The sequence below is a fragment of the Peromyscus californicus genome, unplaced genomic scaffold (genome assembly GCF_007827085.1).
Source record: "Peromyscus californicus insignis strain IS unplaced genomic scaffold, ASM782708v3 Scaffold_4__1_contigs__length_199733344, whole genome shotgun sequence".
NCBI lineage: Eukaryota > Metazoa > Chordata > Mammalia > Rodentia > Cricetidae > Peromyscus > Peromyscus californicus.
This window is the reverse complement of record NW_026294562.1, coordinates 56,526,517-56,541,224: the sequence shown is the minus strand read 5'-3', so window position 1 is coordinate 56,541,224 and position 14,708 is coordinate 56,526,517. Positions and strand designations below refer to the sequence as shown.

General features: G+C 42.5%; 1 protein-coding gene across 2 annotated transcripts in view; it reads right to left on the bottom strand.

Annotated features, from left to right (window-relative positions):
- The window catches only part of Kdm2a (lysine demethylase 2A), an 85,082-nt gene that overhangs the window by 9,665 nt on the left and 60,709 nt on the right, over positions 1-14,708 (bottom strand). For both annotated transcript variants that reach the window (XM_052761202.1, XM_052761203.1), the window contains exons 13-16: positions 6,263-6,346; positions 4,032-4,301; positions 3,488-3,619; positions 1,418-1,507 (exon numbers count right to left, since the gene is read on the bottom strand). In XM_052761202.1, coding sequence (XP_052617162.1) covers positions 1,418-1,507; positions 3,488-3,619; positions 4,032-4,301; positions 6,263-6,346 — 576 coding nt within the window. The remainder of the gene's footprint in view (positions 1-1,417; positions 1,508-3,487; positions 3,620-4,031; positions 4,302-6,262; positions 6,347-14,708) is intronic.

Genomic DNA, 14,708 nt, shown 5'->3' with positions numbered 1-14,708 from the left:
AATAAATCAGATTTCCCATAAGGAGACATTCTATCACCAGCAACAGTCCTGGTCTGTTTTCTTTTGCTCTTTACATTCTTGGTCACTATGGAGGAAACCACCATCTTTGTTCTGGAGCTAGTTTCCTAGCATATTAAAATACAATAGAAACAGCATTTGCCATCCTCATCTGCACCAATGAAGACAAAAGCTATTAGTTCAAGAACATGGAATGAGAACTTTGGGAGGAGTCAACCCCACAAACTCTCATTCTCAAAAATATTTCAACTAGGCCAGGCAGTGGTAGTGCACGTCTTTAATCCCAGCACTCGGGAGGCAGAGCCAGGCAGATCTCTATGAGTTCAGGTCAGCCTGGTCTACAGAGTGAGATCCAGGACAGGCACCAAAACAACACAGAGAAACCCTGTCTCAAAAAAACAAACAAACAAAAAAAACCTTTTTAACCAGCCTGGCACGGTGTACACACTTTTAATCTCAGCACTGGGGAGGCAGAAGCAGTTGGATTTCTATGAGTTCAAAGCCAGTCTGATCTACATAGTGAAACCTTGTCTCAAAATACCAAAACAACAAAAAACAAACAAACAAAAAACACTAAAATTTCAACTTCCCCAGAGCCCAAGTGGAAGAAAAAAAAAAAAAAGTCAAGCAATTTCCTTCATGCTTCTTCCTCATGCCTGTGTAGGGTTCTTGAAGAACTGAGAGAAGGCAGCCATCTCCTCCTGTCTCTGTCCTCAGCAGGTCCAGCCTTGCCAGCATGAATAATCATAGTCCTTTTGGCCCTCTGATGTTACTGGTGACCATTAGGGCAATAACCTTAGCTGTCCTGGACTAAGGTCATGAAGCTGGTCCCCATTCTTTCTAGTGGAGTGGCTTTGGAATTGCTTCTGAACTGCCCATTTGAGTGCATGGGCCAGGTAAGGACAAAGAGGTAAAGATGAGGAAAAAACAGGTAAGGACAAAGAGGTAAAGACGAGGAAAAAAATGTAAACCTGCTTAACCGGAAACTCTAGTGTATGAATCTAGTATGCAACAGCACCACAGGCCAAGCCTGCCTCCCCCACTAATTACATTCCTCAGGACAAAGTTGAATACCTAGTTCTTCCACTCAATAGCCCAGGAATGGTTCCTGCCTTTCTAGTACCCTACAGAATAAAAAGAACATCAGGAAGCCCAAGTGGAACCATATAGTATTTAGTAGTAAAAAAAGCAAAAACAAAAAAAACAAAACAAAACACCCCCTCTAAAAACCCTCCAAACAAAACCAAAACCAAACTCCAAACAAGAGCAAAAACAACAACAACAAAAAAACCCCAACCCCACAAACAAACAGGGAAAAAATCTTGGGTCAGAGAAAGCCCATGGATACTGTTGTAAAATCCAGTGCACAGCAACCTACCAGACTGAACGTCTCCCTTACCTGGGCTTTCTCCGAGCTGTCTTCCTGGTAACACTTTGGACACTCCCAGCAATTTGGCAATTCCTCGTTAAGTAACCCCTCTCCATCCATCTACAGGCAGATAGGGATGTTAAAAAAAAAGTTAGTCTCCTCTGCCTTCTACATGACACAGTAACACAGGTAGGAAGAAACTGGAAGAGTCAACTATTCTTTTTTTTTTTGAGACAGGGCCTCTGTGTAAATCAAGCTGTCCTTGAACTCAGAGATCCCCCTGCCTCTGCCTCTCAAGTGCTGGGATTAATTAAAGGTGCACCCACAACACCCTCAATCATCTATTTCTAAACATACTGGTCTATTTGGGAATTAAAGACTCAGAGCTACTAGCTGGGAGGTGGTGGTGCATGTTTTTAATCCCAGCACTTAGGAGGCCAGGAGGATCTCTGTGAGTTTGAGGCCAGCCTGGGCTACAGAGTGAGTTCCAGGACAGGCTCCAAAGCTACACAGAGAAACCCTGTCTTGAAGAAGAAAAAAAAAAAAAAAAAAGACTAAGAGCTACAAGTAATAAACAATACTAACACCCACTTCTAGCTACGAGTAAACTGATTAATCTTACCCACCTTGATTCTAGGCACCCTGCAGACATTTTTCAGGGTCTGGGACAGTTTAGAGTTGGGTTTCCTTTCCTAAATAATATCTCATGTCAATGCCACCAGACCCGACCTTGCTATATGGGCAAACTGAGATTCAGAGATCAATGGTTTAGTTTCTGTGACTCAGGGCTCTTCACTGTAAAATGTAGATACAATGCATCAACTCAATTGCTTGAGATATAATAACACAAACCTTGGCTTGTGGAAAGAACTAAATTCAAAGTGTTTATGACCGGATATGGTGGTGTTTCCCTGTAATTTCAGCACTTGGGAGGCAGGGGCAGGATGATCTTAGTAAATTCAAGGTCAGCCTAGTCTACAAAGTGGGTTCTATACTGGGAGAATATCTCAAATCAAAAAGAAAGGTATTCAGAAAGCTGCTTGGTATTTATTCACATTCTCTATTAACAATTTATCACAGGGAGGTACTACTTTACCAATTCTTTTTTTTTTCCCATGCCCTCTTGAGTCAGTCAATAGTAGTAGCTCAGGCTGCCTTAAACTTAGAGTACTGCTGCCTGAATCTACGAAATACAAGAATTGCAGGCATGTGCCACTTACATCTAGCTTTTATCAATTCCAACACACAAGATCTGCCTGCCTCTGCCTCCCAAGTGTTGGGATTAAAGGTGTGAGCCATCACCAACCAGCGATTTTTCACATTTTAATCTTTGTGAAATTGTGCAGATTGACATCACTGACAATGTCTCATAATCACTAGGTGGAAGTCCTTAATTGTAGATATTCTCTGTCAAAGCCCAAGCCACCCACTCATCCACCTGCCCAACTTTGAGATGGGAGTCTTACTATGTTACTGATCTCAAATTCATAGGCTAAAGCCATTTTCCCACCTCACAGTAACTGGGACTACAGGTGTATGTCACCACATCAGTCACTCATATACCTGAGACCTAAATTTGACATATCTAATTTCAGAGGCTTGTCATAAAGATTTAAGGAAAAAAAAAATGCATGTAAAACATGCCTTCTCTTTGGCTACATTTCAGAATCACCTAAGGCCCTCTGGGAATATAAAATTTAAGCTAGATCACATAACTCCAGCTTGGAGGTTGAGCTCTAAATCTCCACTACCATTAGCTCCCTTAAGAGCTCATATCCAGAGATATAAGGGACATAGTAAAGATGTCTGGGAGCTTGAAGCATCCTCAAACAAGCCTGTAAGTTTCATGACAATGGCCTGGAGACTTCAACCACACTACCCAGAGGCCTCACAGTTCACTGGAACATGAACTGGTCTATTTTGTATACTGTTCTATCCTCAAAAACTATCACACAGCCGGATACAAAGTAGACATCTGAACAATGGGCTAATGTTAGCTCTCCTCTGTGGCCAGGGAAGTCAAAGTCCATAGTAGAGATGGTAACAGCCTCTATTGGCAGGTGTCCCAACCTTCTGTCAAGGGCCTTTAGGCATCTCTACCTGGAGGCAGCCAGGATGAACTATCTCGTTGCAGATGCAGCATTCCATGAGTTTCTTTTCAAAGTCTTGTGTCTCTTCATTCTGATCCACTTCTCCACAGAGAGAACATGTAACTGAATGAGGCAGTCTGGGCTACAAGAGGACAAAGAGCAGAAGACTAGAATTAGAACATTTTAATTTCATGTTCCCTTTAAATGAAGATGGAGACTTGGTTCACCTAGGATGCACAAGGACAAGGTAGTAAGAAGAGACTGGCAGAGGCAATTAATCCACTTTGTTGGCTTGCCTTTGGCTTCATAGGTCCTTTCTTACTAAGGAGGGGACAGAAAACAGTGAATTGCTCTTCAAATGCTGGTCCTCTGTTTGAACATTAGCTGAGTACAGACAAACCATTAGATTATTTTCGCTACTAGATACCTTCCTTCTGAACTCAGGGAGAGAGGAACTCCATCTCACAGCTGAGTCTCTCTGACTTTACACATTACATAGTTCCTCCAGCACCAGCACCCCTTCCAAAAAGTCTTTTACCTAGAAGATCACTTACTGCTAAGCACTGTCGGAGGACACAGGATTGCTTCATGCGTCCAGGTCCACCAAACTTCTTCATGTCCCTGCAGTAGTGGCAGACACCACATTCTCCTTGAACACATGCTTTGCACTTCCTACAGCGCACTCTTCTCCGCCTGGCTCCCGATACAATAGGGGAGGCAGCAGCAGGCCTCACAGGTGTTAAGCGTGGAGCTGGCTTCATAGTGTGAGGCTTTGTGATGGGAATGGTAGGAACCCTTACTTTTGGCCTGGTAGGGAATTTAAGCTAGAAAAAGAAAGCAGTAAGGTCAACAATATCCAGGCAGAATAAAGTCTTGTCTGTAGGCAAATCTGCCCACTGCCTATTTTTATAAATTTTTATTGGAACACAGCCATGTTCATTTATTTATGTATTATCTACGGCTATTTCCAAATGTTACAGAACTATGACATCATGACTGTTTGCTCTATCAACCCACAGAATCTCAACATTGACAAAAAAAAAAATCTGTCAACCCCTGTCCTAACACTCTGATACCCCTTTCAATTTAGAGAGCTGTAAGACTTGCCCCTCCCTAAAGCTTTTGGGGTTAAGTGCCTTGTACTTCAGTCACCAAAAGGCCCAAAATTCCCATAGTTCTTTCTAACTCAGAATATACTCAAACAGGATGGCAAAGTCCTGGAAGGTGAAATCAGTCTTATTAATTTATCACTCAAATGGCAGCACACAACTTGTTATACTGAATCTAATAACATTTAAGTATTAACAAATGCCAATGCTAGCATTTGTGTTTATTTACCTTGCTAGGGACTTTTCCAAGGATAAGAACCATATCTTCTATTTTTTAATTTCTCATCATTTCTTAACAATTTTCTAACATAAAATACTCAGTCATGGCCGGGCGGTGGTGGCGCACGCCTTTAATCCCAGCACTCGGGAGGCAGAGCCAGGCGGATCTCTGTGAGTTCGAGGCCAGCCTGGTCTCCAAAGCGAGTTCCAGGAAAGGCGCAAAGCTACACAGAGAAACCCTGTCTCGAAAAACCAAAAAAAAAAAAATAAAAAAAATAAAAAAAAAATACTCAGTCATAAGTGACTGAATTGTTTTGAGGCAGTCCCTCACAGCAAGTGGACTTCTACACTGAGAAAGAGGGAGGTCTCTTTAAAGACATTATTCAACCCCAGAATTTTAGCACTCTGCCTAAACACCCCTGGAATGTTAGGACTTTCCAACTGCCAACTAGAAAACACTAAAGAGGGGCCTAATGTGGCTCCTGGTCAGACAGAATATACCAACTCTATCACAGACAGTAAGGTAAAAAAGTTATACAGGATGTACGCTTCAAGGGCATGAAAAAATAAACCTAAAAAGATAACTGACAATTTATTAGCTGATGGAAATTCTTTTTAATCTTAGCTGGGTGTAATGGTAATCTATCTGCAATCCCAGAACATAGGCAGGCCGTGAGTTCAAGGACAGCTTTGTATACTCTTTGTATACTCATTTCAAAAAGAGGAGGGTGGTAAATTCTTGGGATCATGTTCTTACCATAAAACAACAACAACAACAAAAAACTTCTAGTCTGCCTGGCGGTGGTGGCACACGGATCTCTGTGAGTTCAAGGCCAGTCTGGTCTACAGAGAAACCCTGTCTGGAAAAAACAAACAAACAACCTTCTAGTCATATATATATACTGATTTAAATTAGCAAATCATATTTAGCTGAGTTTCTGGGTCAGAAGAATAGAAGATATCTACTATGGTCAACCAATGTACATCAAAGCCTCTAAACTTGGAGAGAGGGCCAATTACTCTGAACAAAACCAAGTAATGATTGACTATCAGTATTTTATTTATTTACTCATTTACTGAGACAGAGTCTTGCTATGTAACTCTGACTGACCTGGAACTTACTGAAATCTTCTCCCTCTATTTTCTGAATGTTGGGATCAAAGAAAGGCCTGCACGTACCATGCATGCCTACCAGTGTTTTGTTGTTGTTGTTGTTGTTTTTTTTTTTTTTGTGAAACAGGATCTCACTACGTAGCTCTGGCTGTCCTAAAGGCACAATGTAGACCAGGTTGGCCTCAAACTCACAGAGATCCACCAGCCTCTGTGCTATCTGGCCCGACTTTTATCAAGGCACAGAACCCCATCTACCTCTAGCTGTCTTTTCTTTCCAGAATGGATGGTAATGATCAAGAGGTAATAGACTTAAATGGCTTGAAGAGCAAACAGAAGTCTCTTACCTTATCCCTTTTTGGCCACTGCACTATAGGGACTCCAGTGAGGGCTAACTTGGGATCACTACTGGCAAGTTCCTCCAGCAAAATCTAAGGGTAAAAGAGAAGAAGAAAAAAGCTGAGTATGGTGAACACAAAAGCATTTAGATCCAGCCTTACCTCTGCCCTCTTCAGCACCATTGAGAAGAGAAGCAGGTTGGCTGCATTTCCCCTTCATACAGGCTTATTGCAAATCAAGTCAACAACAATGAAAGAGAAACCTTGGACTGCTGCTATCAAGACTTTAACCTTGGCTGGGTGTACTGCCGCATGACATTAATTCTAGGACTCAGGAAGCAGATCTACATAGCAAGTTCCAGGCCAGCCTGGGATAGACAGTGAGGCCTTATCTCAAACAACCACCACAGACAGATAAAGACTTCTAGCTACTATGATGTTACAGTGTTACTTGTCAAGCAGTTCTATACAGGACAGTAAACTTTACTTGCACACTTTTCTATAGCAGCAATTATTATCAGTTTTGTCTTTAATTTGTAGATTTGGGGAAAGGGGCATCAAAAGGTTAATACTGAATGAGCCAGACAACATAACCTTAATGTCCTGGTTCAAAAGACAACTTGCTTTTTGGGTAGAAGAGGGAGCAGTACTGTGGACTGAATCCACAATCTCACACATGCACATTTTAGGCTAATGCTCAACCACTGAGCTATATCCTCAGACACAGACTTGTTCTAAGACTGATTACAGTACACACACACACACACACACACACACACACACACACACACACACAGAGCACGCAAGCTGAATCTGCTTTGTATTTATTACTATTAAGGGGAAAGGAACGGTTTTAGATCAACCGTTCTTATGACTTTTAATAAAGTTTGGATAGCTTAGGAATAACATGACAGTAAGAAACTGCCACTTAAGTGAATCACACTAGTTGACTTTGAGACAATCATTTCATGTCTTTGAAAGAGACTCTGAATCACAAACCCCCTAGTAGAATAAATCTCCCCTTTTGATGGCATGAACCACAAAGCAACGCTACAGCTAAAGAATGCAAGTCTAGGTTACCCTTGCCTTAAGTGCACACTCAGACTGTTTCAGTAAAAACTAAACTTTGACCTGAAAGGATCAGCATACTTGGGTCATCTTTAACAAGCATTTTCATAATCAGAACTTTTAATTGTTCTGTTTTTAATTAACTTTTAATTTCATCCTTAACCTAAAGATCATGCTCCAAATTCCAGAATCAGGGCTCAAAAAAACCTGCTTATGTTCTGAAAGCTTCCTCTATTAAGATCTCTCTTTGCCAAATCTCCAGATGCCTTACACCTTCCCCCAAACCGATCTCATTTTCAGACATTTTATTTACTTCAAGTTGCTATGGCACCCTATTCTAGAGCCTCATGTTAACGCCATACTGTGTGGGGGTGAAGAGGCAGGGTGTGGTACCACGTGGGAAAAGGTTCTAGTCCCAGCTCCTAATCTCCCTAGGGTGAAAAATTCAGGTCCATTCAAAATGTGCACTGAGGAGTGCATGGCTCCCCTCCCCCACTTTGCATAGGGAGGAGTAGGACTCTGCCCATTTCCTCTGCGGGAGAGAACTGAGCTGTCCACAAACAGGGACTTTCCACTTTCAGCAAAGCAGACTGCACAGAAAGACCTATGATTAAGAGAGTAGAAAAGGAACTTAAGTTCACTGGAACAGTCTAATTCGACCTGCAAGACTTTTGTGGGGGGCACTGGGAAGGCTAGAGAGACAAACTGTGTGGGCTGCACTGGGTGGGGGCAGTTAACATACACACCACTCAATTACTGGGGTATGTGTGGGTGTGGAGGGAAATGCAGATTTCCTTCCCAGCTTACATTTGCTGGGGCCAAGTCCGCAATGCTTTCATTAAAAAAAAAAAAGACTAGCTGAGGCCCTATGAGAAACCATAAAAAAGCCACCACCCCTGCCAGTGGGGATTTAGGACCAAGGATCGGAGGGTGGGGGGTAGGGGGTGGGTGGAGTGCGGAAAGACTGTTGCCAATCTAGGTTCCAGGCATTTGGGAAAAGATTCAAACACAGGCCCACACCCCACAGAACACAGGAAGAGAAAGAAAACTGAAAGCTTCTGGTCAAGAAGTAAGTATCCCCCAAACCCAAGCAACCCAGTTCCGAAGCACATCCCATCAGCTAGAGAACAAGTGTTAACAACGGTTCAAGAAACACAAGTAACACAAGCATTGTCCTGGACTCGCCCAGCAGGCAGTTCTGCCTCTTCCAAGAGACAAAGTCTCTACAGTTACACACACCCGAACCAGAAAGGGCTTGCCAACCGACCGCCTGACCTTGCATTTCTTGTTGCTCTGGAGCTGCAGAGGCTCTTGGGTGAAGTTTCCCCAGCGCCTTTGTTTTGTTTTCTGTGTTGGAAGTTGTGCGGAAGGAGTTAGCTTTTCTGCTTCTAGGAAAATCCTGATTTAGTTGAAAATCCTCAATCTCCCAGAACATGTAAGGCAGGGCAGTCCTGCTGTAACCCTTCAGGCTACTCAGAGCAGCGTGCAGCACTCTGAGATCCTTCTAAAGCCCTTCAGCTCAGCCGCGGCTTCCTGTGCCTGCGAACAATGCTGCTGCGTCACCCACATGCAGCTCCCAGAAATGCTTTGCAACGGAAGATGGCAGGAGGGGGAGCTCAGCTCGAGTGAGCCAGCCAGGCAGAGGGCCTGGCCGTTCTGCTGCAGCACCCGGAGGGGGTGTGTTTGGCAGCCACTCGCCTCCTCGTGATTGGAGGAAGCACAACCGGGGAGGGAGCTTAGCCAGCCCCCGCCCCAGCTCCTTCCCTCCAACACTGCAACAGGAGAACTCAGGGCCAGCCCCTAGAGGGCTCTTCGTAGCTGACTTCAGGAGGCTCCAGTGGAAGGGAAAGCTTAAACTAATGCCTGTGTACCATGGCCCCTATCTGTCCTCACAGTGGTCCAACACCATTCCCCTCAGGGTCACTTGTTGTTATAACTAGAGCTCTCACTGATGGCACACAGATTTCTCTCCTCTATGGGATCCCATCAAGAGTCCAGCCTCTGACGAAGCTGGCAGCAGCTTATGATATTCCCCAGCTCTTCCTGAGTTACCTGTCTGCTTCACACCTGCCCACACTCACATAGCTCCACCCCACCAGCAAGTATTTCTATCGACACCTCAGAAATACCACATTGCAGGCAATCTGAGATTAAATATGTCTGTTCCCATCAACCATACACACTGTCCACACCCACTTCTAGTATACTTGAACTGTATATACAACAATCTTTTAGCACTTCCACTGTGACCAAATCAAGGTACTCAGGTGCAACTTAAGATCAGAACACTTTATCCTCTTGCATCTATACAAGGTACAGTGTCAGGAAACAGGTTTTTCTCCCAGTTGCAAGAGTTTCCTCTGTCCATCAGAATGCCTCACCCTCCAGATATCATTCCCAGATTTCTCCTTCTAAATCAGCGTTGCCTGTCTCGTTCACAATCCTACTGCCTCAGCTTTCCCAGTGCTGGAATTATAGGCATGACTACCTTCTTCTTGATATTTTCTATGAAGCAAAAAGCCCTGCATCCTATTGACACTTCAATGATACTTTCTACACTGTCTAGAGGTCCTGGAGCCAGGGTGAAGCTCATAGACCCACACACACTGTATATCAGCACGGAAGGATAAGCTAGGCAGGAAAAGAAGGCTAAGGAGCAGCTGAATTTGGATTCAAATTTCTATTTTCCAGATCCTCATAACTGCCAGTGTTATTCTGATATAAACATGTAGCTCTCACTACCATTCTTCTTTCCCCTTAAATTATATTTATTTGTGTGTGCATGTGGAGGTCAGAGGACAACTTCTATAATGTGGGTTCCTGAACGGAGGCTGTTAGGCAGTAAAGCACCATCATGATGGAGCTACCTTGTTGTTCCCTCCTCAAGAACAGTTATTTCAATCCATTTCTGGAATAGGCTTCCTAGGATCTGGGCTAGTGTCAAGAGCTGTTGTGTTTGTGAATAGACACACACACACACACACACACACACACCGTTCTTTTTTTTTTTCTTTAAGATTTATTTATTTATTATGTATAAAGTTGTTCTGCCTACATGCCAGAAAAGGGCGCCAGATCTCATTATAGATGGTTGTGAGCCACCATGTGGTTGCTGGGAATTGACCTTTAGAAGGGCAGTCAGTGTTCTTAGCCTCTGAGCCATCTCTCCAGCCCCTCCCTGAGACAGTTTCATTGTGTAGCCCTGGCTGTCCTGGAACTGCCTCTGTAGACCAAGCTGGCCTTGAACTCACAGAGATCTGCCTGCCTATGCCTCCCAAGTGCTGGGATTAAAGGCATGCACCACCACCACCCAGCTGTGAATATATTTTTTTCCAGTTTCCCTCCCTGTGTTGCCTGCCCAGGATCAGCTCCAATCCCTGGGGGCTCAAGTGATCCTCCTAGATTTCACCAGTAGCTGGGATTCTGCACATGCTGCATGTGCTTATTTTCACAGTAGCATACAGAATGAAAGAGGCACTTCTGTGCTCTTCATTGAGTTCTTCCAGGTAATGCTTATATGGTCATCCTGACTTTTGAACTTCCATTTTAAGACTTACAGACCAAGTACATTCAGTTAATTTCACATGAAAAGTTTTTGTAACAATAATCTAGGTATTAAGAGGTTTCTTAGAAAATGCTTATCTATCATAGAGTAATGATAAAGTATTGTAGAAAAACATATTACTTCAAGGAAAACTGGTTATAGCAACGTCTACGAAAAAAAGAGAAATGCCACTAGGAAACTCACTCCAAGTAAGTTTTCAAATTACATATAAAACGGACTTAATTTCCCCCTCTCCTGTAATTAACAATAAAAAATGACCAACAAAGAATGCCTAAACTGGGCATGGTGGTATATACTTGTAACCCCAGCACTTTGGAAGGTGAAGCAAGAGGATGTAGCTTCAGGACCAACTTAGGCTGCACAGGGAGTCCCTATCTCAAGGGGCCAAGGAGGAAGAACATGGCCTTTTATGATACAAGGAACTTGAAAAAACTTAAGACTTTTAAATGCAACCATATTTAACTTAAAACTGAGTTACTTAAAACTTTCTATTATGCAGTAATGTGTGAAGCATTAAATTCTGGAGAAATGGCTGAGCAATTGAGAGCATTTTTCAGAGGACTAAGTTTAATTAGCAGCACCACACCAGGTCAGACATATGGGTGATACATACATAAACACAAACACACAAGCATAAGTAAAAATAAAAAGGAGACAGGCACTGGGGTGCACACCTTTGATTTCAGCATTCAGAAAACAAAGACAGGTGGATCTTTATGATCTACCTGGACTGCCTGGTCTACATAGCATGTTTCAGGACAGCCAAGGTTACACAGTGAGACCCTGTCTCAACAATCAAACAAAATAAATAAGTAATAAAATAATCTTTAAAAATACTAGGGACTGGGCAGTAAAGTGCCTGCTTTGCAAATATAAAGACTCAATTTCAGTTTCTAGCACCCATGTGGGGTGGCTTACTCCAGCTTCAGAGGATCTGATGCCTCTGGCTACTAAGGGCACCTGGCTTTCCTATACATATAGCCACACACATACACATACTTTAAAAAATGATCTTTGCTGGGCAGTAGTAGTGCTCACCTTTAATCCCAGCACTCAGGAGGCAGAGACAGGTAGATCTCCGTGAGTTTGAGGCCAGCCTGGTTTACAGAGCGAGTTCCAGGTCAGCCAGGGCTACACAGAGAAACCCTGTTTTGAAAACCCAAAACAAACAAACAAAAACCAAAGTAGGGGGCATCTGAGGGAAAATATCTGAGGGTTATCCTCCGGGTTTTACACGCACACACACCCCTGGCACATACATGTATCTTGTTAGTGAAAACTGCAAATAAAATTTTATTGTATGGTGTTTAATTTTTAATTTTTCTTTATTTTCATTTTGTGTGTATGTACATTTTCCCAGCATGTATATATGTGTACCACTTGCATGCTTGGTAACTGAGAAAGACAGAATCCAGTAATAGATTCTCTAGAACTAGAGTTACAGATGGTTGTAAGCTACCTTATAGGTTCTGGTACTGGAACCAAGGTTCTCTGATAGAGCTGTCAGTGATCTTAACCACTGACTGAGCCATCTCTTCAGCCCCCATAACTACTATTTCTATGGTTATTTGCCACTATAACTCTGCTTTAGTACTATCATACTCCTCAGGTGGAACCTAGTGTAAATTTTTAGATAAAAGATAAAATATTAGAATCATAAATCAGAGTAGCATGAGTCTACTGCACCACAAAGAACGTTTTCCCAATTTATAAATCAAAAGCTGTTACCATTTACAGAATGCTACTGTAATCAATTTGTTTCATCTACCAGGACAGTTTTAGCTAGGGAAACAGGAAGACTGGCACCTCCTTAGTTAGAATAAACTCTCCCACCTTCCCTCATTGTTTGCTTTGGAGACAGGGTCTGCAAACGCAGACTGTATGTACTTCGTAGCCTAACTTCAATGCTCACTCTACCAGTGGACTTGAAGGCCCAAGAGGCCAAAAACAGCACTGGAATAAATGAAATTCATAGATTTATAACTAGCTACCACAATGTTACCACTTATAAATTTCTAACATTGAGGTTTAAATATTTTGGTGCTGATATGGAAATACATTCTCTGACACTGAGCTCCACTTCCAGCCTCTATCATTAATTTTAACAATTCCATAGAGATATTTTATAGAAAAAAATAACTAGTTTTCATGTCTCTACTAACTTAATGTCACAAAGTACGATTGGCAAGTTGATCAAAAAGCTTCGTTCATATGTACATACGCATTGGGGATTCTTTTTTTTTTTTTTTTTTGGTTTTTCGAGACAGGGTTTCTCTGTGTAGCTTTGCGCCTTTCCTGGGACTCACTTGGTAGCCCAGGCTGGCCTCGAACTCACAGAGATCCGCCTGGCTCTGCCTCCCGAGTGCTGGGATTAAAGGCGTGCGCCACCACCGCCCGGCGCATTGGGGATTCTTTATCAGTAAAGTAGATCAAAACAGACAGAAACACAGCAATAAAACCCAATTAAATTCTTCCAGTTGACCATCATCGCTCTTGGATTTTCCTGTTTAAAGCAGTTTAGGATGTACTTCTCAAGAACCCTTTGCAGTGAGCAAACTTTGCTTCTATGAATGGGCTTGTACTGTACACACTGCATCATGTTCTGCCTTTTATTCAATATATATTAAGTTGCAATTCTCCTACTTTAGAAACTAAGAATAGCAGTAGGAGAGCTGCTTTCTATCTTTAATACATTTTCTCAAGCAGTCAAGGTAACTCACACATTTTCCAGTCTTATCAATGCTGATTCACTTTATCAGTAAGTCAATATTCTTTAAATGCTCAATTTTCCCCATGTAATCCCATTCTCATTCTATATTCTATGATCTTCTTCAACACTGTAAAACATTTTAGAATGCTCAAAGTTCTTTATCACAGCACTAAAATGAACTTTTCCTCAAGGAAATATGTAATTATGGCAATCTCATCTCATTATTTTTCCTTTCATCTCTCTTACTCACTGTATTTCTGAGAAGCAGGTAGATTATAACATGACATAATTCTTTTCTGAAGAAAGAGTAAACTACTTCCTTTTGTCCCCTCACTGCAACATAGCCACCAGCATAAGCGCTAAATTCTCCAGTGTCACAGAGTCTCCATCTGTGCAGTAATTTGACACCTACCCAACCTAATTGTTCTAAATGTTTTTATTTGCTTGTTTGTTTTTGAGACAAGGTCTCATTCCATAGCCAAGGCTGGCCTCAAACTCAGCCTGGTTTCAGCCCTTCTGTGAGCTTGGTATTTATAGGCACAAGCCTCCACCGGGCCTTAAAAAAAAAAAGGTACTTTATTTATTTATTTAAAGGATTTATTTATTATGTATTCAGCATGTATGACTGCAGGCCAGAAGAGGGCGCCAGATCTTATTACAGATGGTTGCGAGCCACCATGTGGTTGCTGGGAATTGAACTCAGAACCTCTGGAAGAGCAGTCAGTGCTCTTAACCTCTAAGCCATCTCTCCAGCCCAGGTACTTTATTTTTAATTATGTGTAGGGTATGTGCATGACAGCAGGTACCTACAGAGTCCAGACCAGAAGAGGTCACCAGATCTGCTGGAGCTAGAGCTAGAATGATCTGGAGCGAGCCAATCAACATGGGTGCTAACAACCCACTATCTGTATCCTCTTGCAAGAATGGCAAAGTGGCAAGAGCTCTTAACTGCTGGGCCACCACTCCAGTCCCTTAAAATGCCTTTAAACAACAACAACAAAGGCAGATTCTTACTATGTAGCTCTGGCTGGACTAGAACTCTGCTATGTAGGACGAGCTAGTCTTGAACTCATAGAAATTGACCTGGCTCAATGCTTTTTTAGGTGATGCTC